The 27,851-nt window shown below is 33.4% G+C and overlaps 2 protein-coding genes across 3 annotated transcripts; both read left to right on the top strand.

Moving 5' to 3' along the window:
• Positions 1-15,919: 15,919 nt before the first annotated feature.
• Bma-tlp-1 (Uncharacterized protein) lies at positions 15,920-20,823 on the top strand (the record flags this gene model as incomplete). 2 transcript variants are annotated; one of them, XM_043074037.1, is made up of 5 exons in its annotated part: positions 15,920-15,928; positions 19,121-19,601; positions 19,788-19,974; positions 20,235-20,379; positions 20,548-20,823. In XM_043074037.1, the coding sequence occupies 5 exons, from the start codon at positions 15,920-15,922 to the stop codon at positions 20,821-20,823; spliced, it is 1,098 nt and encodes a 365-aa protein (XP_042929971.1). The 2 variants fall into 2 exon arrangements, with proteins under 2 accessions (XP_042929971.1, XP_001898960.1); XM_001898925.1 differs by lacking the exon at positions 15,920-15,928.
• Positions 20,824-23,286: 2,463 nt separating this feature from the next.
• Positions 23,287-23,885, top strand: Bm9668 (Uncharacterized protein; the record flags this gene model as incomplete). Its single annotated transcript, XM_001898924.2, has 2 exons — positions 23,287-23,505; positions 23,661-23,885. The coding sequence occupies 2 exons, from the start codon at positions 23,287-23,289 to the stop codon at positions 23,883-23,885; spliced, it is 444 nt and encodes a 147-aa protein (XP_001898959.1).
• Positions 23,886-27,851: the final 3,966 nt, after the last annotated feature.

The raw sequence follows: 27,851 nt of genomic DNA on the forward strand, positions 1-27,851 counted from the left end.
TTTTATTCGCAGCATTTTGTGCTCTTTTATTTAATAACCTAAATTTTACACTCACAACAATCAATATTTTGTACACCTTGCTTGTGAAATTTCCTTTAAGCAGCATAGGTCTCATTCTCTCGTAATTACAATTTCAACTCATTAAAATGAACGCTCTAATAGAAACGTTGGAAAATATTAAATTAATTGGTGCCTTTCATTTACATATATATAGTCATTACAGTTAATCGAAAAGATTTGTTGTGTAACTTCAACTTCTGTGCTGTTCCGGTCATCCTGTTGTAGCTAAAGGCCAAATACCTTCTTTGAAAAGAGCGCTAAATTCATTTATTCGAGAGTCACGAGTGCAAATTATGCTCCTTAATTGATTCACCACTAGCTATGCTAAAAAATGCAAGATGATGACGTTTTTGTTTTCTATTTCAAGTCGGCATTCATGGAGCAGTACTAAATTTTTCTCACTAAAGGTGTGTTCTACATATTTCTATGTGAGGTGTTTGCTCATGTATAAAAGATGAAAGAAAGTTGCTCGCTGAAAGTTACTCCTTCAATTCCCTGTTCCCTTTTCCTATCTTCCTTTCATTTTTTTGCGACCTTGACGGCCAGTATCTAAAAAAACTCGGATCACACTTTTTTAAACCAAAATCCATTGTTATCGCTTAGTATATTAGTCTCCCCACATCACATTGTTTTGATAAGTCTCTACAGTTAATGGTTGATTTTTAAAGCATGCAGATCTTTTGGTTTTTGACAAAGAATATATTAATAGCATGCTTATACAATTAATATATCGGGATGATGGATGAAGTTGAATATGTTTTAATAGTGATTTTTAAAGGGAGATTCGAGTCGAATCCTAGAAAACCTACAAACTTCAATCATCTTCTATACTAAACCAAGAATGAAATTACTATCAAAAGAAGGTCTAAAATGAATTTGTTCGAGTAAACTAATTCCAGATTTGTCATAACCATTATTCGTGAAGAAATTTGAAAACGCATTTAAAAGAAATATTTTTTAAAGCTTGACAACCACAGAAAATCGGGTGTTCTATTTTATTAACCTGTAATTTTCTACATGAAGATAGGATCACTTTACTGTTCAGTTTTCTTGAGTGTTTCTGCATTTCAAATGGAAGTATTTTGAAAAGGAGTTAGCAAATCGGAAGACAGAACATTACGCTGTACTTGTGTGTATTACCTTAACAAGATTGCCTCAATTGTTGGTGTGAATGCATTACTGATGTGATTGCTACCAACTGCTGCTTAATCAATTTTCTAGGCCTATCATTATGTCCGCTTGTAATCGATGTGATATAATCATGAATTAGAAGTGAGGTTCGTAACTGATAAATATGTATTATTCAAATGATATTCTTAAATCCACTTAATTTTTTAAATATTTTTCAGACCTATAAATACACTTGCCTCATTTAGAACTTTTTAGCTCAATCTTAATACGATTTTCCGATCCTGTTCAATCTATCTTTTTACCACTCTTCAGGATCTTGAAGCCACACTACTGCATTGGTCATTATCATTTAACCACCGCTTTGAGTTGTTAAATGCCGAGTTTTTATAGGGGACTACATGAAACAAGGAGAGTAAAAGCTAATAGCAAGACAAGATACAAAAGAAAAGCGCTTGACCTTCAAAGAATGATAATGCAACTGAACGAATATCACTGCCAACGCTTGCCTGACCATTTCTGGAACTCATTTGATTTATTGGCTTTTTTTACGACCAGTCCATTTTTCAAATAATAAAAACATTAAGACATTGGGTGATAAACAACCTTTCCTGCACTCACCCACCCTTTAGGATATGAAAGCGAATTAATGGCCATCCATTTACCGCACCCATTTCGGTTCCCATCCAATGATATGTTAGACACTGGATTTTTGAGCAGTATAGTTTTCGATACATGGGTTTTGCCTTCCACCTCATCTTCTACTAATCATCGATTGACTGAATGAACCTCGACCGTAAAATACTGGTCAAATTCACTTTCATAAAAAGTAAACTACTGGTATATATGTCTCTCTCAAATCTTTCAGTCTTTCTTGTCCATAAAGTTCTAATCAGAATTATATCATCAACTACGGCTATCACCAAAAAAAGTACTTCAACTAAAGATTTTGTGTTCGAACTGGTCGAAACCGAAGTTTACTAAAAGTTTCTACATTCAATTAATGAGTGAGTCATGCACATCCTTTAACTTTGTTTGAATAAATAAATGGAGATTGCTGCTGCCTTTTTTTATCAAGCAAGTCAGAGAAATAAATTTAGCTACCAGCTGTTATGATACAAATTTACAATTCAAATCGTTTGACGAATTGATAACAGCTTTTATTACTTTCTTTTCACTTTTTTGGAACGATAATTTTCCCACGATACAAGCGCTTTTCATTAAGAAATACTGAGGATTAGTTTTACATTCAAGAGAACCTAAAATCACTGAATCACTGATATGTTTATCATTTGTTTCACCAATAATCTAGAGGTGGATTTAATAAGAAATTTTACAATTCCAGAGGGGAGCAAGTTTCTTTTACCATCATTTTTCAAGGTACTTAAGAGGATCTATAGATGACTCCTTCAGTTCAAACCTAATAATCAATCGCGTTGAAATCGTACCGTTGCCATATTGTGCATTAAAGACGATACAGATTCTTGTTTGACATTATTGTACTTTTTTAGCAGATATGTGACGACCGTCAATGTTGTTATGTTAATTCACCAAATATATTGTTGCAGTTATTCTTTGACTGATTAATTTGATAAGGAACTGTTCTTGCATTGAACATGTGACTTATTGTTCGGTTTATTTTCATGTTTTTCTTCTTTCTTTCTCTTTATTTTTCCGCTATAAATCAAGAAGGAGATATTTGTCAACAGTAGAGTAATGGCATGCAATTGCACAGAATGATGCACAAAATCGAAAGCTTAGAGCTTTAAATTATTTAAATGATTCAAATCCACTTTCCTTCTTAATTTGGCATCCTATTATCGCTAGCAGAATATAATCATCTACTGCAGAATGCAGCATAAAGAAATGGCAACTGCGTTGTTGCATTCAAATTACAATATGTATCATCAATGCAATCGGACTGCTAATAGTACTGTTTAAACTATAATATTTATTTTTTCTGCTTTTTTCTGCTTCATACTTAATTTACTCATATATTACTAAAGGGATGTTGCATTTGGATAAGACAAAAAAAACTGCATTGTAACTTCAGCAGAGCTGGTTTTGCATGATTGCAGTCATAGCAAGGAAGAGGATTTATGTAATTATTTTGCGAGAAAGGGAAGAGGAACAGGAGTGAGACTGGGAAGATTGAGTTTATCAGTTTGTTGTAAATTAGCGACCCGATGATCAATTTTAAATTAATTAAATGAGTGATCGTCCTATCACTTCTGACAATCATTAACTGACGATTCGCTTTCAGTTTGCCGCAAGGGTGCCATGTTAACATTATCCCAATGTCCATCTGCTAAACTTACTCATTTTCAAATAGTTCGAATACGTGACTTTATAACAGTCTGACATCCATCATCAAATCAATTTCACTCCTCTTCCCTTGTGCTCAACGAAAGTCCAATCGCTGATAAACACGAACTGCAATAAGTTTTAACTGGGATAAGTGGACCAATGATTGCAGCAATGATTATGCCAGTTATAACGATAATGATAACAGCGATAACAGTGATTATGATCACAAGACCACTCAGCGCTCTTTCATGTCTTATTCAACACCATTTTTCTTCGTTTCAGCAACAAATTTAACTTTACATATGTTATTTTACATTGTTGATCAATATCCTATCCAGTCCTGCGTTTTCATTGTGGTTTCTATACATCCCTCACTGATCAAATCAGAATTTTTTTACAACAACTGGATAATATCATCACTGATCAGCGAAATATTCTGAAGGGGTTATTCGAAGAAATAGTCAGTTACTTAAAAGAATCAAAAAAAGTAAATCTGAGGCTGTTTTTGCAGTAAACTGATGCAAGAATAGCTTTATATATTAGAAGTGACAAGATAATCGTTCGTTTATTTAATCTAAAATTGATCATCGGGTCGCTAATTTACGACTAAACTGATAAATTCAATCTTCCCAATCTCACTCCTGTTCCTTTCGTCTTCCTCGCAAAATAATTACATAAGTCCTTTTCCTTGCATTTTACTGTTACTCCACGAACTGCTTTATTGATTTTACACAACATTACTCTAGGTGCAAAAAAGTTGCTAAATGCTTATCAAGTGCTTTAATAGTGGTTGGTGAAAAAATAGTGTTGAATTCTTGAAGATCCCAAAAAATTATACATAAAGTAATGTAATACATACAATATATGGCATAACAAATGCAACAGTCATTCTCTTTTAAAAGAATGAATAGGTGGTTTCTAATGAATGGGATTTTCTACATTTTCTATTAGTGCTATTCTTGCTTAAGATAATGTTTCATTTTTACTTTACATGCGCAATAATTTCTTCCTACAAAATCTCTTAGTAAAAGCTATGTAATTATTTTGATTAGTGCTTTTATTAAAGTTTCTAAAAGCTTTGCAAATTTTTTTTTTTTTTTTTTTTTTTTTTTGTAGCAAGTAATATAAGACAATATCTCTAAACTGACTTTTAGGAAATCGTATTGTAAATAATATAACTTGGGGAATTTGTGTGCAATCGGTAAGTGGTAACTGGCAGTGATTTATGCACTTATTTTATTTTAGCAATCCATAATTTTTTCTCACTGGAAATCAAAAGTTTTTGTAGGAAAGGTCAATTTATAGAACAAAAAGGAAAGAGCATTAATTGGATACAGTTGTCATGAATTTTTCAAAATCTCTTGCTGTCTCAGTAACTGTTATTAGTCTATGCTTACTTCCTGAATAACATCCTCGAAGTGAGAGCATCTTTTATTTGTTCATGTGCATAACTTTCCATTGACAAGATGCCAATCACTATCAAAGAGTTTAAATCAGAAGCAACAAGTCACTCTCTAAAACCAGCGCCTCTCATTCATTTCTTTTAATTAACTCGCCCGTCTCATGCAGATGTGCTATCATTTTCCTTTCAGGTAAGTCCTGAATATAAAACAAAGTAACAACACTTTACAGAGATTGTGCAGCTATTATAAAGCATGAATGGCTATGACATAATATAAGAAGTTTCAATTTCACTAGTTTGAAAATTAAGTTTTATAGTAACTATTTTTTGATCTTTCTTTCAAAAGCAAACTTCCGAGAGATTTTTTGGTTTTGCTTGAAAACTAATCTTTATCATAATTCATAATACGTTGCCATGCATTAATTTTGATTTCAAAATAACTTTCCATATGTTTTCAAATTGAAATAAAATTTATCGCCAAGTGACCAACAGAAAATGGTCCCCAGCTTGAATGAATCTAATTTACCGGTATAACTGGAATCAAAAACAGTTGTCAAAAAAGTCTCATCGCATTATCCACCCAAAAAAGTTGTTACATAGGGATTTTAAAATGTTTTACGGGTTAATAGAAAAAACAATCCAAACCTAGTTAGTTTGATAAAGTTAGGGAATAATTTTTTAGTAAGATACAGACTAAATGCTTTCATTATTACATAAATGGAGTAAACTGATTATAAAGTACATTAATTTGTGGGTCTCCATCTGAAAAAACTCTTAATATAAAAAGTTTATGCAACTTCGTACTTAAATCTTTATAATTTAGCATTTGTAGCACCGAGCAGGGAAATGACTTAATAAATTTTCAGTAAAACGATGCGCAGCTTCGTGCCAATGTCCATTCTTTGATATAATGGTTTGCCTCGGTTTGAAAATATTCTTCTCCACTATTTAACCATTTAACTTCCCCTACAGTTCCGCATGATACGTCCTTAATGTTATTGATTGAAGATTCATTTCATCATTTCAATTCTTATGTGCATTTTCGGTTTCATCTATATTCAACTTTCCTCTACTTCTGAACTGATAAATGAATGCACATATTTCTGTGTACAAAGATGGCCAAAAAAGATAGAGCAATAAGTATAATTGAAAGAGTGGTGGTGAGAAGGAACGAAAGAGTCCACAAAATACCATAATCTCACATCTCATAAAAAGAAACATTAACGTTAAAAAAAGAGTTTTGATGGGACAATTTACGAGCGTTTTTTGTTGATGTAATATCAAAGAGCGGCCGCTACGCTTACGAGAATGGCCTCCCTCGTCATAAATGCCTCTGCCGTTGAATTAGTTGGCAGCAAAATGCAAGATATATCTTCGAACTTTATGACCCCGTTCTCCATACTCTTGTTTCTCTCTATCCTCTTTTACCTGCACTGCTCATTGATACTTACGATGATGAAGTAATGAATACCTCTTATCAAATCGACCAGTTCATATTTGTTTCTTCTTCATTTAAAACCATTTTTCTTACAAACTTCCCGTGGCACGCAATACGCAAACTTCATTTATCGAATCCAAGAAGGTGCCTAGCATAGTTTTTGAAAAAAAAAATTCCGTCTGCAGTCTCACGTTAATGACCAAAATACGTGCATTTCTACTGCCACTTCTGGCAACACATGTCTGAATAGCAAAACAGTATTATATACAAGATTTTTTTTGAACTTGAACATTCACTTTTACTTAATAATTTCTAATTCAACTAGGCATTAAAGCGATCTCGAATGCTAATTACTCAAAAATTACGAAATGAGTTTGAAATTAGAAAATTTCATGAAAACAAATTCTGTTGGAAATTTTGTGAAATTTCTAATGCACGGTAATGAAAGTTCGCGGAAGTTTATCGAAATATATTTGCTACAAATATTGATCACGTTGTTTTCTGATTAGCACTTCCCCATTTTTTCTTCATTGTCCACTTTTGTTTCCTCCTGTTGATTGGTGAATGACCTTATTCTTAGTATATGGAAACTTGAATTTGTATAGGACAATTAGTAAACTTGACTACTTTCATTTATATTAGACGTCAGTCTTCTCTTTTGCCAATTTTCCTCTCTATATCCTTTTCCGGAAATAAATTTTTTCTTTTTCCTTTTATAGAAAGTCTATGCCGAATTTTTGAACACATAAGAAAGCAAACAGTGTAACAGCAGAATGTAATCAATACTTAATTAACAGAATCCGATTTTTAAAATCCACATTTCCAAAACACACCAGTTTTTGAGAATTTAAATTCTATTTCTGAGAATAAAATTTCTGAGTTAATAACATACTTGCATCTTGATATTAGTTAATAGCATACTTGATATTAGTGCATTCTTGTCCATCTTCCCTTTTTTCACTTTTGATTTTCTCGATTTTAAATAAAATTTCATCAGCTTAATAGATTTGAATTCTTAGAATTCATATATATTCAAGCTAATTTAAAGAACAAAATGCTATAATATCAATTTTATTGAAAGCATTAAATACGCCAGGGTCTATAAGCAATGACGCAATATCATTGAATAGCGTGCCTGGTTTCTTGTAACTTAAAGCTCAGCCCATAAAATTTAATTATCTATTATTGTGTATTCAAAAAGTGGTGCAATCAAATATCTATTTATGGTACTTATGATAAGAAGCTATTGAAAGGAATGGTAAAAAGTGTTGAAAAGCTCTTTGAAGCCGAATAGAAATTAAGGAACCTCTTTCGCTATGAAATCAGCCTGAAGATAACAAGAAGTGCTAGTATGGATTATTCTTATCCTCTCTACTTTTGTGTTTTTCTATCTCAGAGAATTGCTCCAAACAACGTGCTCAAGCATTCCTTCTTCAAGTTCTTTGCATTCTTTGCATCAGCGTATACCTTTCCTTAGTATTCTAAGGTGAACATTTAGTCTAATTTTGTGCAAATTTGGTTAGGATTGAAAGACTTGATATAGATCAAATTTCTTTTAAGAAAGCTTATTTTACATTTACCATTCTTCTTGATTATGCTATTGTATTAATTAATCTTTTGTTCTTTCATTTACCATTCTTCTTGATTATGCTATTGTATTAATTAATCTTTTGTTCTTTCATAGATAATTAAAATGAGGATGATTAAACTATTTAAATCAAAATACTGAATGTCTTGTTCCTTAGGCAGTATTCCCAAGTAGATAAGTTAAGATTGAGGCTTTGCTTTCAAATTCCGATTGATGGCATCCCTAGCCTTCCCTAAATTCATATTATAGCTTCTTTTCGGTTCTTTAAACATTTTTTAGTAAGGAATAAATCAGCATCCAAGAAATAAAATACAGTATTTAATGAAAGTTTATGTAACATATTTTATCAGCATCGTGAGGCATAATATATCGTCCATAAGAATTATTACATTAAATTATTTTTCATCAAAAACTTTTTAATAAAAAAAGCATCTCACATTTCCTACTTTCTTAATTCAAAACGATCCATCATAAGTACCTCTGCAAGATTTTGAGACTTAATGGAAAAAAATTTGTTGCCTTTTTTGATTCTAAATAACCAAATAAGTAGTAGAGAGTTGTTTAAGTTCAAGTTCTGAATTACTCTCTTCTCCTTTTTCTGCCCTTTCATTTTACATTTCCGCGACAGTTTAAATTATCCTTTTTGAAACAGCGCAGACATCAGTTTATCCGGAATAGCTAATCGCCTTACAAGTCCGATGTTTTTGGAAGAACCGCTGGTCGGTTTAGCCATCATAACAGCACTATGCTTAGCCGTTTCTATCTCAATCCTTCATTACATTTCCCTGAATTAATCCCTGCCAATCATTTGCAAATAACACATTTATCATCGGCACCCCACATCACTATAATCACTCATTTTCTTCCATCTGCGATGTCCGCCATTGTGCAACATTATCTACTCATCTTTACGACTTGTAGCATGCATCATTCTTGAACTTTGTGTTACTGATCCGGATGACAGTTGTCAATTCAATGATCTTTACTTTTTTCTTGCACCGCTTCTCCCATTCTATTTCTCTACACTGTTTATTTCCAAAAATAAATGATCAACAGTTTTCGAAATTTTCATATATATTTCGGAAAGGCAAACTTTTCGAAATATGCCAGAATATGTCTGAGATAGCACTAGACGCCGATGACTGCGAAATTTGTGACCGCTTATTAAATATTCAGCGTTTTTGTTAGTTTGTTTGGAATAATGGAAGACAAATGTATTTCAATATTTTCTGAACAGTCTGTTTGGTTATCAATTTTATCACTCCAGAAATAACTTTTTCATCTCACAATTGTCACTTCTATTTCTCGCATAATTCCATACAATTGTTTCACACATATCTTCCAATTGTGTTCAAGAATTCTCAGAACCTCGAAAAAAAAAGCATCGCTATCCATGTCTTAGTCAGCTGGAATGACAGATTGATGAAATAATTCAAAAAGGTCATTATAAAGTCATTTATATCAGAAGGAAAAAATTGTTTGATGGGAAAATAAAAGTGAACAAATTGCTGAGAAACATAAAACTGAAAGGTTCTATATTTATGTGAATGCGATTCATATTACAGTGTGTATATATTATATTAATAATGGTCGAAATTGTTATGAGAGAGAAAAAGAGCAAAGTTTGATAGTAATGAAATAAGGATGCAATATATATAAGAGGGAGGAACAGGAGTGAAGAAGAATTGAGCATCTTGAGGACATTAAAAAAGAGACGTAGTACAAGAAAATGTATTTGCATATGATTGATGATGACCAATGCTTATCATGATCATTTTGATGATGATCGATGAGACTCGTTATCATTATAATTGCATTCATAAAATAGTTGCTTTGCCTTTTTCATTGCATATACCATATGTGTTACTTTTACAAGTAAACTTTTTCAACTCTTTCACATCCCTATTAATGCACCATTTAGTTACATTAAGTCGGCACCAGATTCAGATTTTTGGGAAAGTGAAATAAACTATCTTAAAATTTTACTTCTTGAAAAGTTTTTATAATGGAAAGGAAATTCCATAATCATGGTGCCTTTTTGTCAATTAGTTGTACTTGTGTCGCTTTTTTAATCAGGTGTCTACCAACTGTCTACAACTCGGTTCTTAATAAAGGAATAATGATCTTTTTTTTCCTAGCAACATTTTGCAATTAAAAATACCAAAACGAAGTAGCTATTCCTTATTCTTATCTTAGTAACAGCATGACTTCAAACAAAACAGAGCTTGTCTTCCGTTTCCAAAATATTATTGGCCTTTGAACCATTCCATTTAATTATTCCTGTTGTGATCTATTGAAATGCAATAACGTCCCCTTAAGCGTACTAATTTTCTTATAAAAATGTTTGCCTCTATATTTCTGAATTGTGTTTAAATTCCTGTGATATTAAAGCGAGTAAATGGGATTTCGAAGGAGTCTTCTATAAAGTGATCAAATTCAACATTTCATTAAATTTTTCTTTGAGCTGTGAAACATGTACATAAAGTTTTTAAATAACTTTTATATAACATGCAAAATTTTTATACAACATGTAAAATGCCACGACATTTTGGATTAATAAGCGAAATATATGAAATTTCGTTCAAAGCATATAGTCCATATATTTAAAACATTCTTTATAAGAAGCTCCTTTAAATTGTTTGATTGTTTGATTTAAATTGTAACTTTCATCAGCAAACAAATCTTCAATAAAATTTCAGATAATAAAAGCGAAACAGTAATAAGTAACTGTGTTACACTTGCAAGTACTTTTATCTAGTCTTCCTCCGTTTTTTCCAAAGGGTGAAATTTATCCCGGAAAATATTTTTCAAATATTCTATAAAATTCATCGTATCGTAATACTGCCTTAATTGCTACTGGTAAATTCGAATATAATTTTAGCTTCTTTTGATCTAACTTTGGAATTTTTCAACTAATTATAGCTTTTATGGTAGTCATATGACCCCATACTCAAATCTTTTAAATACAGTATGTTTTTTGTTTGTTAAGCTATTTAAAAAAGTGATTTAGATTTATTTTTTTGTAGAAGGCTTTAACAAAAGTTATAATTGTCTATTGGTGTTTAATTTTAAAACCCTCTGATTGTAGTAACATCCAAGAGAGAAGGATTCAGCCAGAAACAGTGATGATTTTGCAGCTAAGAAATTTCAGCTGAATAAAAAAAAATTTTTAAAAAAAAAATATTCAAGCTAAGCTATTGTAGCTTTCAAATAATCAATGGTACAAGTTTGCAAATTTTCTCATCAGCAGATGTGACCTCCTATTTGCTAATTGAGCAAGTGGTCGGCATTATCTTGTAATCCGCCACTCATGTCACATTAAGACATTATCCTGTTTGATAGATGATATACGGTCAAAATGCCATGAGGTGAAAATTATAGATGTGAGTTCTTCGATTACTTCCCAAATAACACTCTATTAACCATACATCGTCGAGGAAAGGTGTTTTTACCTTATCCATACTTTCCAATCTCTTTATGTTTGCATTATATCTTTTTTGACATCTCAACTTAACTTTGTAAGCTTATTAGCTTTTAAATAAATTTAAATTAAGTAGGTTAATGTAGTTTTTCTTTAAAAATTCATTTTTATATGGACCTGTAGTGCTAATATTATCCAGAGAATGACATTTCAATCATTGCTGTGCAAAAGTTAGACAATATATTGCGAAATATATTGTCAATTAGAATATAAAGATGATGCGAATAATTCGATATATATAATTCAGGTTGAGTTTCATGATAGAAAAATTAGGGAATCACAAATCTTCATATCTATGAAGAAACATGCTTTGCACAGAAATACTTTTCTTAAAAAATGAGTTCGTAGGAAATGATAGCGTAGGCATGCTTTTGGGGTTTCATTTTGCAACGAAATTCGTTGGACTTCTATTTCTATTCAGCATATAGCCAAAACTATTCTACTGTCAAGCAATTTAAATTTGTTCGACCTTCATGTAAGTTGAGATAACTTGACAATTAATAGTTTCCAAAGGGAGATGGGAAGATTGCTTGGGGAAGTGGGAGGAGGTTAAAGGCAAAGATGTGGTACAAAGGGGAAAAGCAATAATTCAGGATGAGCTTGATGAATGGTTCCATTCTGTCCGCTTACAAACAACTTCCAGCAAGCAACAGCGTCAATCTTCGTTCTCCCTTCCAACCCAATATATTTTTGCCCGTGAAAAGGGGAGGGGTTGACGCCCGTTTATCATTTTTTCTTTCCCTGAGAGCTCTTGTTTTTGAAAAATGAACAGCTCTCAATCAAATGCTCTCTTCGAATCAATCATACCAACTGCTTTGTCTTGTCTTATGTCTCTCTCAGTATTGTTTCGGCTTTCATAATAGATGAGATTTATCTACTTTTTCATTTTAAACCTCTTCATCATTCAAACTCCAAAATCCAGAAACCCAATGCATTGTTATTTCATACTTCCTTCCCCTGAAGTCCCTGAATCAGACCAGATCCAGAAGTCCTCCAACCAATTTAGCTTCATCGAAATATGGATTTTGGAATGTATTGCTCCTTCTCCTCCTTTTATCCTCCAATTGATCAAAAGTGCCTTATCTTTCTACTGCTCAAGCCTCCCCACGCATATCACCCTTCGCGTTCACACCCCTCCCCTCTTCCTTACCGCCTTCTCCCGCGCATCTCTCCGTCACTTATCTCTTAACTGCCCCAAGATAATACAAGTAGCCTTCTCTCATGTGAACGAAAAACACTGAATTATATTAGCTTCACGATGTTTCTTGTCGCAATGTAAATTAAACAGTGGTATTAGCTTTTATACAGATTTTCTTCTGAGTACAACCAATGTTCATTTTCAAAATGAGACGAAGGAAATAAATGAATAAATGCAATGAATTCAGATTGGATAATTCTATTAATTTCCCTGATAGTTACAGAACAAAAGCAACAAAAAAAAAAAAATCATAAAACAGTTTAGTTACTGGAATGAGAAGGTTCTTTCGATAATCCATTTATTCAAGAGATACGAAAGATCGATTTATAATTTGATTCGAACTTGAAGATCCGGGAATGGCAAAAAGTTAACTAAAACTTTAACAAATTCTAACAATAGGAAATTTGTCTTTTGCATAAGCTTTGGGAATGAATTGGTTTTGATTTAAAAGTGCGGTAAATAGGAGTGGAAACTATAAAATTGGAATGAGGGGTGGTATATGTATTTGGTGAGGTGACACAGATGTGTATATAATGTGGATATGATCTAATCCCCCGCACCTCTTCTCCTCTCTGTCTCATCATAGTACAACATAATGATGATTTGTGTCGGCTCCTTCTTAAGGGTTTTTCTCTTTTTCATCTTTGAGAATTCGGGTTTGATGTGCGAGTGATTGGTTCGGATGGGACCCTGTCAAAAGACTTATATATATCACTTGTCATTGCGTTTATGTCACCCCTTCACTTCATCTAAACATCCCTCCTCCATCCTTTTAATTATTATATAGACCCTCCTCTTCTCTCCTGCACATACCCGCCAATATGCATTCATTTGTTGCATGTTACATTGATCCTGAATCTACTCCAGCACTATCACAACATTTTGTTTCTTTGCTGTGATTTCGAAGAGTCATTTCTCATACTGCTATCATTATGTACATTTTACTCCATTTCTGAAATTTCAACTTTACATTATTGAAGATTAAATGGAAAGTTTGAGTGACATCAGCTTATTTTTAAATTAGTGAATTCTTGAAAATTTTTTGATTTTATTCATCAAATTGAAAGATCTGTTTTTTCATTTAACTTTGTTGATTATTTACTTCAACCGGTTTGAATTTATTTCGTTATCAATCTCCCATATTGAGATATGTCGCATGTCGAGTACCAGTTTACTATTAAACAGTTGCATTTGATCGGCTTTTCGTCTTTTACCTGACAACATGCTGCAGTTACAATAATTTTCTCATGTCAAGACTTGCTGTTGCTTAATGAACTCTGTCCATGACAAAGCTATTTATCATTTCATATTATCATTTTCTGGACTCTCAACATATTATCATTTTCTTGTCTTCGCTCTTAAAAAGTAGTGTGGAGATGAGAGGGAAATGAAGGTGCATCTTCACTGGCATAAAACTATTCAGACATGTAAGCTTTGAATGTAATCATACGTTTTTTGCCTTAGAATTTTACATAGTTAGTGAGGGAATAGGTTTTGATATCGTGAGATAACCTCTATGAGAGAAGTGATGAATTAGAATGCTCTATTTCTGAATGTTTAAAAGTATTGATTGATCAATATTGGTCCTTGGCTTGTAATGAGAGTCCAGAAATCTCTTGCCAAATTTAGTTTCAATCAGTTTTAGGAAGCTAGTTGAATGTAATCATATGAACTAATGAGACCTTTCTTTTAATGAAAAACTGCAAAAAGCAAACAAGCAAAATGAGAAAATATTGCGAAAAAAGTCCAAATTTTGCGGAGAAGAGGAATGATAAAAAGACATAGCTTCGTTAATAAAGCAGAAGCAATAATAGGTGAGAAAAAAAGGAATTATTTTGCTGGCTGACGGAATAACATGAATGCACATGGCTCATTTTTAAACACATTCGGTGTTTCATTTCAATCTTTTTTGCATTATTAAGTCGAATAGGTCTAGGACTAATTTACACTACTTGTTCAATTACTCTTTTAAATTGTTTGTAGTATGCAACAGATTGCTGAGTTGCTCCAATACTTAAATGCTAAGGCTTATATATATAGGAAGGTTATTGGTAAGTATTTACTCTACACGAGGTCTATTCTAGTGATGAATAATTTATTGGTTGTATATTTTTTTTCTTTTGAAAAAACTGATATGAGAACTGGCGGACAGACAAGTTGCCAAAAAGGCCGATAGGCAAACAAGTCTGGTTGTCAACCGATTGCTGTCAAAGACAACAAGTATAAATTTGCCAAATAATAGGTCGTTAATGTTACTATCATAAAACAGTGTTTCCCTTTCAACTTTATACAATATATTATTACATTGCATCACTTCAAATATCTTATTCTTCTTTACTGTTTCACGTTTCTGGAATTTCTTAGCCTATTAGTTATGTTTTCAGTAAATTTAGTAGTTATTTTAGGGTTCTGTTCTACTTAATCTTCAGCTTTGAAATTCATCGATAAATTGCAGAACTTGATTTTCAATGATACCTTCTCGATTCTCCTCAAATTATGTACTTGAAATCAATTACCGTAACTTGTTGTACTGTTGCTGGAAAGTGTAACATTTTGTAGCACTGCTGTTTATTATGGGATGATGATGATGATAAATGTGTAGAATGATCGGATAATGGATTGCTTAGAGAATAGTGACCTAAATGATTGGCATGGCAAGCAGTAGCAGTTCCTGTTAACTGTTAAGCAACAGCAGCAGCATCACCAGTGCCAGCGTCAGCGTCGACATCGGCACTAGCATGAAAGCAATGCAAATTTCTGTGAATGTGCAGAAGCACCTCCCATAGGGTGCGTTCATTGGTGGGGTGGTAGAATGAGGTGGAAGGGGAAGATAAGGGGTATACTTCATAGCACGCCTTCCTTTCCTCCCTCTTCAACTTACAGCGCCACTGCGCGGCATCAGTCTTTGAAGTTCTCGCTGACGACGGGTTTCAGCTGGGTGGGTCCGCCTTGATCTCGCCCCCACTCATACAACACAGTTCTTATTTGTAGCAGGTGCCCGAAGCGGTTTGCTCTGTTGGCTGTCTGTGTCCTTCAACCTGTCCGCGTCCGCGTTTTTCTTTATCATGCAGCGTTATACATCTATCTATAGATCAGATAGATAGATAGATATTATATATAAGGTTTCGCCATCCTTCAGATTATTCGTTATCCAGTTTACAAGCGATTTCCTAACAAAATTCTCCGGTTGTATTATCTGTATATCTGCCAACTCATTGTGCGGCAGTTTTGCCTTGCATTTAGAAAAAAACTCCAAGTACTATACAAGGATGGTTTCAACACATTCACAATACCTAACCGACTATAATTCACCTGTTATGTCAACGGTTAGTTTTTTATTTCATAACCATATTTACATAGAGTGAAATTTGTTATTGCATTAATGCATGAATAGTTCGTTCAGTTCATTGATGACTATTTTAAATTAGGTCAATGAAGTGTTGCACATCGTGGTTTCGTCATCTTTCTGTGTTTCTAAAGCATTCCATTTCCATTTAACGTTGACATTATTTTATCATGCGCAGCTTGTTTTAAACATTTTTGTTCATATTTCTATGTATTCTTACCTCAAGTCATCACTCATACAACTTGTTCTTCTGTTTCTAGGAACTATATCTTCTCACTGAAATGTATACATCTAAATTAAAAATTTTTAAATTTCATGAAGTTCTTTAAAATATTACGAAGAGACCTCATGCTATTGCAGTAAATTTGGAAATAAATTTAATTTGCATAAAATACAGTCATTAGGATGGGAAGAAGTGAAGAACAGCAGAGATGAAAGTTCATGAGAGCTTAGATTTTTCTGAGCATTTGTGGAAAATTACCTATTTATTAGGTGCAGTTTCGGATAAGGGAGATGGACCGGCAGGCAGATGGATAGATGATAGCTGTCATGTGTTATTAAACTAATCTCGTCGCTGATCTACATTTTCCGTTTGTCGGGGCATCTCAATGTACATGTAATGCGCATATGTCTGGTGTATGTTTGTCGGCCTGTTTTCATGTCACAGTTGTGTACGCTGTCACATGTATGTTTTCTAGGAACTCACCTTATCGTGGACTTTTTTATCAAGAGAGTGTCAGGTTACCAGATGTTTTCATCATGCGCATTAATAACATGTGGTTTAAATGTAGAGGTTTTTCCTGCAGGTTTATGATGGCAAAACTAGACAGTAAGACGCATTATCTTTTTGTGTTTCGAAAGGAGTAGGTTCAACATTCACTTAGCCCTTTTCCCAAAGCATTTAATGCTCTCTAGTTATCTATCCAAGTTTTTCATTGATGCTTCTTGGTAGGTGAGAGTATTAAATATTACGGGATGTTTTCACTGTCTGGTTATACCATGGTTAGCAGTAGCTTTACTATTTAACTGTCAGCCTTGGGAGCAAGTATTTTAGTAATTGTTGATGATTCTGAAATAAATATTCCAAAAATAGTATGGTATTGAGACATGTTAGTATTCAAATTATAAAAATGAGGGAGATTGATATTGGCTATTGAATTGCATGAAAATGCAGAAATGCAATGGCTGTAAGTTAGAAAGACTTAACAAATCATTTTTGGATGTGTTGTTTATCTGTTTTTCTGTTACTAGTAAGTGACACGCAGGTATTAGCAAATTTATATGCCTTTTAATGAAATATGCACGAATTCTTGAATGAGTGAACCAGTGAAGCAATATAGTGAGTTATTGTGCAGCATTACTGCTACAGCTGCTGCTGTTTTCCTGTGTTTGCGCGCTGCTCCGAAAGAGATCACTCTCAAGGAATTTTTTTCCATCCTGGCTCGTTTTCGCGAATCTTCTGAGCTTTGTACTGGAACGAGGTCGAAAGAGTAGGTTGATCGAAAATTACAATTTCTCTGTTGCTATGCCGGTCATGGCTAAGCGCTCCTCTTCTCTTCCAATTTTTTTCTTGCTTCCAGTTTTTAATTGATAAGTGCTGGTTTGAATGATATGAAGAATGACTTGGCATTTTTCATCTCTGTTATCATTTCAAATTACCTTTTCATTTCTTCCCTGCACATTCCGTTGAATTTCTCTTCCCCTCCATCCCTCTTACTCTTCGCACTCTTCTATCATTTTAAATTTTGGTCAAACTGTCAGTTTTGTTTCGCTTCCTGCAACCATCAAACATTCATTTATCACTCATAAATTCTTAGAAAAGCACGATAAAATTGACCCTTTTTTCACCTTACTCGTTGTATGTGCCAGCATTTGTTTATATATGTTTGTTTATTTGTTTTAATTTTAATTAATTGAAGATCAATAAATTCAAAGGCACCCATTTCAAAATATAATATCCGCAGGCTGTATAATTCCTTATCACTGTTACATGTTGTTAAAAATGATGAAATCATACTGCAGGAAATGTATTGCTTTCGGAAATATATTTTTTTTAAAGAACTTTCCATGCTCTACTTTTTATTTTAGTAGTATTAATTTGAAACTGAAGTCGTGCAATTCCAAAGATTTGCAAGTGGCAGAGGAATAAGAAACATGGAAAGAAAAGGGAAGTGAAGAGGAGGATATTTTTGGAAAAAAATTAGATTTTACATACTGTTTTGAAATTATTGGGTTTGAAATTATATATTAGGAGTGATTAGGGTTGGTAGAAAGTTTAATGATCTGTGTTCTGATACACATGATGGCGTTTGGTGAATTCCTGATAAGGGAAGGAAGAAGAGTATACGAAGTCTCGGTGGAACCAGCTATTTCTTTTGAACACAGACTTGGAAGCTGATTTACAAACTACAGATGTTCGGCTGAAAATTGATGCGGACGGCATGATAGAGCAAATAAAACAGGATAGGAAAGAGGTAGTACTTCTCATGTTGGGACAGAAATAATTCAGTAAAAGTAGTCTGGGATGAGCGTATGTTTCCCTCACTGTTGAAACATCAAAGTGGTAGTTATCGCACTTTGATTGGGTGAACTTCGACGGCAGAAACAAAATTTTTGAATTCTTCGTTTCATTTTATTACTTATGAGATGTACTGTGTTCCCTTCTTGGTTATCTTTTTTAAGTAGCTATAATTTCCTATAACGGGAAAAGACTATTATTTGTTGCACGAGAAGAAATCCATGACTCGGAATCCGGATTATTCATGCATAATATGAGACTCACATTCTTCCCAGTTTTTAGAGATCGACTTGTTTCTCGAAATTATTCCCTTTTTAATTCACAATCAAAAATCTGGTCGAATGTTAATTGATGAATTGCTTGATCACAAAAAGCTTGTATGAAAAATGTGTAGTTGTTCGTGTCACTGTTCATATATTATTATTTCGAATCTATTCATTACATCTTTACATCTCTTTATTCGGTGAATCACTCAAGTAATTGTACGTGCCATCAAAGTACAAATATTTATATTTAATCTTTTTTGAAACCAGGCTCTGAAATGTTCAAATGCTGCGCGTTCATTTCTCAACTCTATAATTGAAAATTCATATTTAGATTTGACATATTTTGAACCTTATAAAGTCGAGAAATATGTAGCATTCATATTTGCAGATGGATTCTGGTAAATCACCTCTTGCTATGCTTGCAAAGACTTGCGAAACAATTGGTCTTCCTGACACATCGAGTCGGAAATCCAATAAAGATGGTGATAAATCTAGGGATCGTATCAGTCCGAGTAGCAGTATATCGGGTGAAACGAAAAAGGAGGAACCTAGCTCCACGACAAAAAATAAAAAGGAAGGATCTAAAAGTCCCCGTCATATAGCACACAGTCCGTCGGTTGGCAAGAAGACCCCGATAAGTTCCGAGCCATCTACTAGTGCTGCTGCTTCGTTACCTGCAAATTTGATGCTTAGTGCACGAGGCTGTTTTCCCATGAATTTTTCACCTCTCGCGGCAAGCTTCCCGGCCTTTCCTTATCCATCTCTCATGCCTGGATTCCCTACAGTCCCCACTTTTGCTGCTACTGGAGCATTTCCAGGAGGAACATCGAATCCATTTTTACGGTGTCCAGATCCATTAACTTGCAAAGGTCCGTTTTTGAATTCTAAAATGTCGAGGAAATCTGAACTAGAGATGGGCCAGCATTTATTGGGCAGTCAGATTTTTAAATAAGTGGTATTTTATCAATGAACTGTAGTTAAATCGCTCGGTTTGAAATTAAAACAAATTTACTTTTCGTTTATCGTGATTTGTGAATCATTTAAGCTATTTGTAGGATGTCCAGCAACTATGATAACAAGGTCATGCGTAACTCCAGGTTGTACAAGTTGTACGATACATAGCGCTGCTGCCGCAGCTACTGCTAGTACCACACCTGCCGATTTGATGATGACTTTCCCACCATCCTTTTTTGCTGCAGCTTATAGCCCACTTTTAGCCGGAACATTACCACCAACATCAAGGTAAATGTTTCTTCAAAACAAAAGTATGGGTTATGGTTATTATCCAAAAAAGGAAGCAGGGAAAGAATTATAGAATTGGTTTATATTCTTGCAAAAATTTTTTTGAAAACGCAATTTAACAATATATTTAACGTTAACTTTTGCTGATCAACTGATGAAATTTTACTCAAACTTTTTAGGTTTTAATCTCTCAAAAACTTCGAATTAATTTCAGTCTCTTATGAAAAATTAGAAAAATTCACCATTCTTGTAATTTGCAGTTCGGCAGCTCAAATTGCTTATCAAAATCTGATGGCTGCAGCTTCTGGACAAGCAACCAAACACATGTGTAATTGGATCGAGTCACCAAATGGTGTTTGTGGGAAATCGTTTCCAACCGCTGACGAACTTGCTGCGCATATGAAGGTATGTATTCTATCGAATGTGCACTATCTGATGCATTCATCTCGGATTTTCAAAATAAAAGTGGCTTGCGTAAGATTAATAGCATTGAGAAGGCTGATTTTTGGAGTGATGAAGAATGATAACATGAATTCAATGAATTACTAGCAGTGGAACATTCGAAAATTTCAGGCTGCTCATGCTCCATCAACAACAAGTTCAAATAGTAGCAACGATTTAAAAACGAGCAGTTCACCACGTTCAAACACCACAGCGTCGCTAATTAATCATGCTGCAGCGGCTGCTTCTCTTCGTTATCACCCGTACATGAAACCAAGTGGCTTGATGCCAGCTGTACCAAATCCACTTGGAATACCTCCATTTCCGACGATGACAGGTTTTCCTTCAGCAGCTGCATTACAGGCCATGTATACCCAACGTCTTATGGCTACCATGCCCCATCCCTAGAACTCATTTATACCTTTAGCAGGTTCTTTTATGTTGGTCCTGTAACCAATTGAGATAATGATGAACGTCATGACACAGTGTCTTCTTCGCTTGTTAAAGTCTGTGGAAAATATTCTGCACATCAAATTTTCCAATTATCATCCTTCAATCCATAAGGTATCCAAGTCAGATTTGAAAATGATAGGTTTTAACTGTGATATATTTTTTAAACAAATCTTGCAAATTTATGAATATACTCTCGAAAAGTTTCAACCACCCGTACCATTTCAGTGGGGAACCGGCTATTATGTGGTTGGTGGGGAGCGCTTATTGATTAACGATCATCAAGACCATAAGCTGTGTCCATTTCTCAGCAGTTATTTATTGCGGGTATTTATTCAGCAAACTGTGTTAACTAACTCATTTTGTACGGTGTTTCCTTTTTTGGTATGCTTCATTTGCGTGCTTGCGAATTGTATTTGACTTTAGATTCATGGTTCTTGCAAGTTTCAGATCTATCCTTACATTTCGTTGTTTTTTGCTTTATCTTTTTTAGCAGCCTGTATTTCGCATTTTCTAGAATCTTACGGCGAAACTTTTTTTTAAATAAAACTTAATACACAAAGTAAAATATAATGATATAGTTACACTTAGATCTAAAAAAAAAAAAACACATTTGCTGAATACCAGTAAAAGGTATTTTTAAAAGTCGTCCTCTTAATTTTGTATCAGATTAGTTGTTTCTGTTTTTTCTCCCTTACACCTTCAATCTCGTAAGCTGGCAATAGAAAAAATGTGCGAAAAATTCATGTTAATCTTAGAAGTTTTAATAAGCTTTTTACTGTTTCTTTTCACGGTCAAATGAACCAGTGTTTCTTCCTACCATACTTGTTATTAAAAAATTCTGAAAAGAAACATTTTCCTTTTCCTTTGTTTCCTTTCACCAATTTTGAATAGTTATTAAAGCAAACAAAAAAAAAGGGAAAAAAAGGATTATTTTTCTGTTTGTATAAAAAAATTCATTTGCGCACACAATAAAGTTCTATAATGATTTATTTATTTGCTACGCCGTTTTAAGGCTTCATTAAAAGACACTGAAAATTAAATGACCTGTTCATTTTAATTTCTGCGAAAATTTCAGTCTCTAACGTTTATTATCCTCAGGTAGAATTTCTCTTTTATTCTCTATGGAATTTTACAAGGTTGAATTTATCAAAAAAAAAAAAATTCATTACTGAAAAAGCAAATTGCCTCCTCACAAAATCTTTGGAAAGCAGCACAAGAAATGGTTATTTAGGGAATTTCTGAGTCTGATCTATTTCATTTCAAAAGGGATGAAGTTTTCGCTGGTTTAAAACTTGCAGAATTTTTAGATAAAACGAATTTAAAGGGGAGATGATGAGATAACTTTTTTTGGAATAAAACATTTGGGATGAGAGTGGAGAAATATTTGTCTATAGCAGCGGAGAAAGGGAGTAGAGGAAGAAGGGGAAGGGAGGGGGAGGGAGATAGGGTGAAGATACGTTTTCTGAAGCCATTAAAATCAACATTTAATAAATGTTGATGGATGAGATAAAAAATGGCTCATTAATCTTCTTTTCGTACAATAACGATGATCGATTGACGGTTGAAGTGATGCATTGGGACAGTTCGGCGAAGCATAAAGAGTTACCTGATATTCTGTACACAATACTTTCGGCAATTTTTCAAATTTAGCAAACCGGAATTCTTTCCGGTGGTTTGGCGTTGCTCAAAGCGAAACTGGCACTGTATGCCTTCGGGGGTTAGTATAGCTACAATTCACTTGATTAATGATCGTGGTTGCAAATTAAAAATGATGGTGCGTATCTGGAGGATGAAATGGTCAAATATTTTTGGTGGACAGTAAATTGTAATGCTTAATTAGTTGAAGTTATACCAATCATTAATAAAAAAGCCTTAAACAGGGTGGTATAGGTGTTGCGAAATTAAAGTAGATTATTTAGGGTTTTATCAACTTTTTTCGCGTATTGAGTGTTGATCGCTCATCATCTAATATCTTCAAATTATATTGGAATATAATAACGTCGTTTTCCTTCATTACTTTCACAATTTTCATGTATTATAGTGGGTTTACACCGAGAACTCTCAAAATTCTAACGGACACGTGTACAAGAAAATGGGACACTGAAATGAAGTTTTCGATACTATGTCAGACCGTCCATTCGATTTTAAAAAGTTCCAATTTTTCCAAATTTTTTTTAGATTTCTAAATTTAATCTCATGGATGTTTTTTACACTGATTTCAAAAAGTACCGAAACAATTCCAATTGTTTCGGTACTTAAATCTACTATACTTCTCGCTTTCTGAATACAAGGAATAATTTGTAGTATAGCAGATTTAATGATATACAGAGCAAAAATGCCTAAATAATGTGAAATTATCGTCAAGGCATCATTGTACAATTATTGCTATCCGTGGTGGTGGTGGTGTTGTCTTCAAAAATGTCCACAGAGAATTCGAATGCTCGGAATTCACCCAACTCAAATCCTTCAAGCGGAGATTTTTTAATAGAAATTTCCGTCCCTGTCTGTATTAATATTCCTGCATCTAACGAAGAGGAAACAAGAAACTCGGGAAAGGATTCCGAGAACCTTCTTGTGAGAGATGCTAACCCCGTTAAGGAGCAGAAAAATAATGAAGCAGGGCATCGCGACACAGAAGTAAAAACACCATTAAGTGCCTTTTCGTATTATAAAAACTATGATTCGGCTATTTCCATATCGCTTACTTTGCTGATGCTAAGCACTATTTTATTGTTTCGAAAGCTGTTCCTAAAACTCAAGGTGAGAAATCACACAATAAAATCTTTTTTCAGTGCAATGCGATTGCTATGAATGATGCTTCAAAAATTGATATACCACCACGTGGTCGTAGCTTGAAGAAGGAGAATCCAACTACGCGTCGCGATCGTGAAAATTCGCCACCCTTGCTCATGAGAAGTGCAAAAGGTACTGTCGTGCACAAACGATTCATGATATCTCGCCGTAAACCCACTCCACACCCGACCCTATATCGAATCCAACAGGGTTTTGATGAATAAGACTGGGTGACATATAATTACAATAGTTGTAATTGCACTAATTATATATGAAATAGTAATGAATTTGTGCATGATGAAAAAGGAGTTTAATTCCTAGATATATGCATACAAATTATATGTGACATATTGTTTCACTAAAACAAATATTGCAAATAAGCTATTGCGTCACTGTAGCGAATACATTATCTTGAAAAAGAAGCACATCACCACTTCATGATTTTGAAGTAATCATCTGTTCTTAAAATGATCAGAAAAAGACTTAAAACATTGTGAACTCATCAAATCATTGGAAGGTATCAATAAAGACACAAATATCAATTTTCGTTATTCCTTTTGCTCCAATTTTATTTCACCTTATTTTTTTCTGGACATACTGATTGAATTTTAACCGTTACATTCTACAGTTCATTATACAAATAAGATTGAAAAAAAAAAAAACCCAATACTATCCTTCAAAGTGATGACTTGTGATTTCATCAAGTTGTAAAGATTTCGAAATAATAATTAAGAGTAAATAAACACTGTAATGTATTTTCTCAAATGTTTGGCTTCTATCAGAAGGAACGTTTCAGACTTGTTTATGGCTGATGTATTTGTATTTTTTATCCACGAAACTTAATTAAGAATCGGTGTTATAGTGTGTAACTTGCGGTTTTGAAGTTACATGATTAATTAACAACACATCTATTAATCTATCAATGTACTATTTCCCAGTTTTCTCTTCTGAACATGTATTGTAATTTACATACTCTATCTCTTGTATCTTGATTTTCGCGCCATTCAGAGGTTACATGAATCCAGAAGTAGGTTACAGAACAAATCATAGCAAATTATAGCTAAGAATATCCAATGAAAGTGAAGGGAATTTGTTCTTGTATCATAAAAATAAATTAAAATTTAACGAACTACATTTTAAATGTAGTTGAACAAACAAATAAAAACAATAACATTCGATAATATATTTGAGAAAAAAAGTGGTAACTTAAATAAATTTCTAGATTCTAGTTATAATTTGAATATGAGTATTCAGTTAAAAGTATTTATTGGTGTCAAGTAAAATTCTTTTATGAAACCATTTTAAAAACAAGGTACTCTTTGATTTTTCATCACAGCAAGAAAAGGCTGCATTAAACGGCATCTGTCTCTTCACATATAATTCATAAAATGCTCACTTTACTAATTTTTCCACTCCGGCACATTTCTTCTTATCTTTTACTCCCGCTTATATCATCCCAGTTATTGAACTTGCTATTTGCAGCAAAGTGTTCTTATATGATATAAATCAGACAACATTTGGAAATCTGCTGGTGTTTTTATGTCATGTGATGTAATTCATGCATAGAATATTGAAACCATTTTTTAGATAGCAGCTTTTAGACAGATAGCCTATGTGTTTCTAGCAATTTTCATATAAGTAAGTTAAACTTCACATTCATTCAGCTTTGGAGGAAAGGCCGAAATGATTGATTGATGAACAAATAGAAATGATACATAAGATATAACTTCGAAATAATAAAATAAGGCGGTAAATGGGTTAAGGAAAATTAAGGAAGAACTACGGGTAGTATCCAAGTTAGGCGTTTTGGAGGAAAGGCTGAAATGATTGATTGATTGATTGTAAGTTCTGAGGTGATAGTGCTAAGGCACTCATTGATCAATCATTCTTTAGAAGGTGATTCCTATTGTGCGGCCTGCTATCCATCGTGTCTTCAGAAGCAATTTCGTCAAAGTTGAAAGAGAAAAAGGAGAAAATTTGAATGAAGAAGGAGAAGCACTTCCACGGAATTCTTTCAAAATTGTCTCATTTATCTTATTTGAACGAGATGCCTATCAATCTACTATTTCCTAGTCCTCTCTTCTGGATATTTGCCGCTCACTACCCACTGCTTACAACTTCAACAAAACTTATTGACTGGCTATTGGTAGTGTTAAATGGATCACTTTGCAACTGCAACAAGCACATTTCATATACTGACAAAGGAGAAAGAGTTCGATGCTCCCAAGAATGATTGATGCATTAACAAACGGTGCAAACCAACAAATTCATTTCTCCTCTTGCCTTGTTTCTATTTCTGTGCAGTAACTACAATTCTCAAATACTAAATTGCTATTTCTTTGCAAAATCATCCCTTGTTTTCCCTCCAAATTTGATAGTTCTTTGATTGATGGGCTTCAACACCATACATTGCAACTGCCAGATTGACAACAAACACATACAAGATATATTTGTACACTAAATAATTTCTTGCAGGTGCAAACTTGTATGTTAGAGTAACATGTATAATTTTGTTCAAATAAATGCTTTCGTTTCAGCTTCAGAATCGTGTTAATCATATGATATGTTTAGCATGGGGCAGGAAATGGTATCATTAAAAAACCGCTACCTATAGAAGGAAGCTGAGATTTCCAATGTTTTGACATTTAAAGACATGTTTATTGTGTATTGTGAAATTTGGCGAATATTAAAGAATGAAAGTTGAAAGAAACGAATGGAGCGCAGCATCTGTCAATCACGTCGTCACCACTGCTTCGACATACGGTAATATAAAGATGATGTTAACATCATCACCCTTCCTACCATATTCACTGATAGCATTCTTAGAGTGAGGTACACTGTAAGTTTTGACAAACGACCGCTGCTTTGAGCAAGGTGTTCTCTCAGTTTACTAATAATTAATAATAAATAATAATATAGTAATAATAACAGTAATAATAATAATAATGAATAATGACAATAATAATAATAATGAATAATGACAATAATAATAATAATAATGAATAATAACAATAACAATAATAATAATAGTAGTAATAGCTGTGGCACTTTGATGCGCTATAATATATAGATAATTAGTTCTATATATATATATATATAAATAACTAGTTTCTTAAAATGAATGAATGAATGGATCGCTTGCTTTAGATTGATAGCGTTTTGCGTTTGTGTTTACCATTTTTCTTTCATACTGCAAAAGCCAGGTGAAAGATAATGGATATATCAGGGAAACAGATTGCTTTTGTTGCAAAAATCTAATTTATTGTTTTTATAAAACAGGAATACTGCTTTGATAACGGTTGTGTGCAAACAACATCAGTCATAGGGCTTGAACTAAGATTCTCTTTGTAGATTAATAAATGACCAATCAGTCGTATGATTTGATCTGAATCCTCTTTTGCATATGAACCTTCAATTATGAGATTTCACACAACAAAAATGATTATTCAGATTATGGATCGTTTTGGATCATGATAGCCTAGAAAGTGTTGCAGTTTAAAAGTTGTTTTGTAATTTTACTGGACTGTATAAACGTTTTCAGTTCTACTCTCTGAACACGAACGATCACTGTAGTAGTAGTGAAACAACACCTTTAGCCTTATAAACCCTATTGGTCTGTTAATACTAAAAACACTCGCCTTCAGTAATGTCATTCAGTGAACGAATGCCAATAAATGTCATTAAAATAGAACTTCGATCATTGATTAGCACTTCTGTTCTATCGAAGTAACCAGAGTTGTAGATGAATTAAGGTTAATTTAACAAGGGTTCGTTTGAATAGAAAAGCTGATAAAATTTTTATGGATTAAAATCAACTTGTGAATTTTATTGGCAGAACTTTATTGGGATTGCTTTACTGGTTATAGAATGATTAGTAAATTATTCGACGTTGTTATCATTTATGAGAAATAATTATTTTATCCAAGGAAAAGCATCCTCATTAGGCATAGTTCCTCAATGATGCATTATGAAGACAACGTATATAGTATTGTAGACAGACAGTGGTTCAATATTGGTTGTGTTAACAAATAATCATTTGCTGATTATAACAGTTGTAAGGACATAATAAATGTTATTGCTTTTGAAAGACAAGAACAGAGCATTGTTCTTTCTGTCTTTCCTTTCCTTGTTACTTTATTATTTTTATCAGTATTTTCAAAACATTTCAAGGGTTTGATTTTTCTGCGGAA

Source organism: Brugia malayi (assembly GCF_000002995.4).
Source record: "Brugia malayi strain FR3 genome assembly, contig: Bm_v4_ChrX_scaffold_001, whole genome shotgun sequence".
NCBI classification, from domain to species: Eukaryota; Metazoa; Nematoda; class Chromadorea; order Rhabditida; family Onchocercidae; genus Brugia; species Brugia malayi.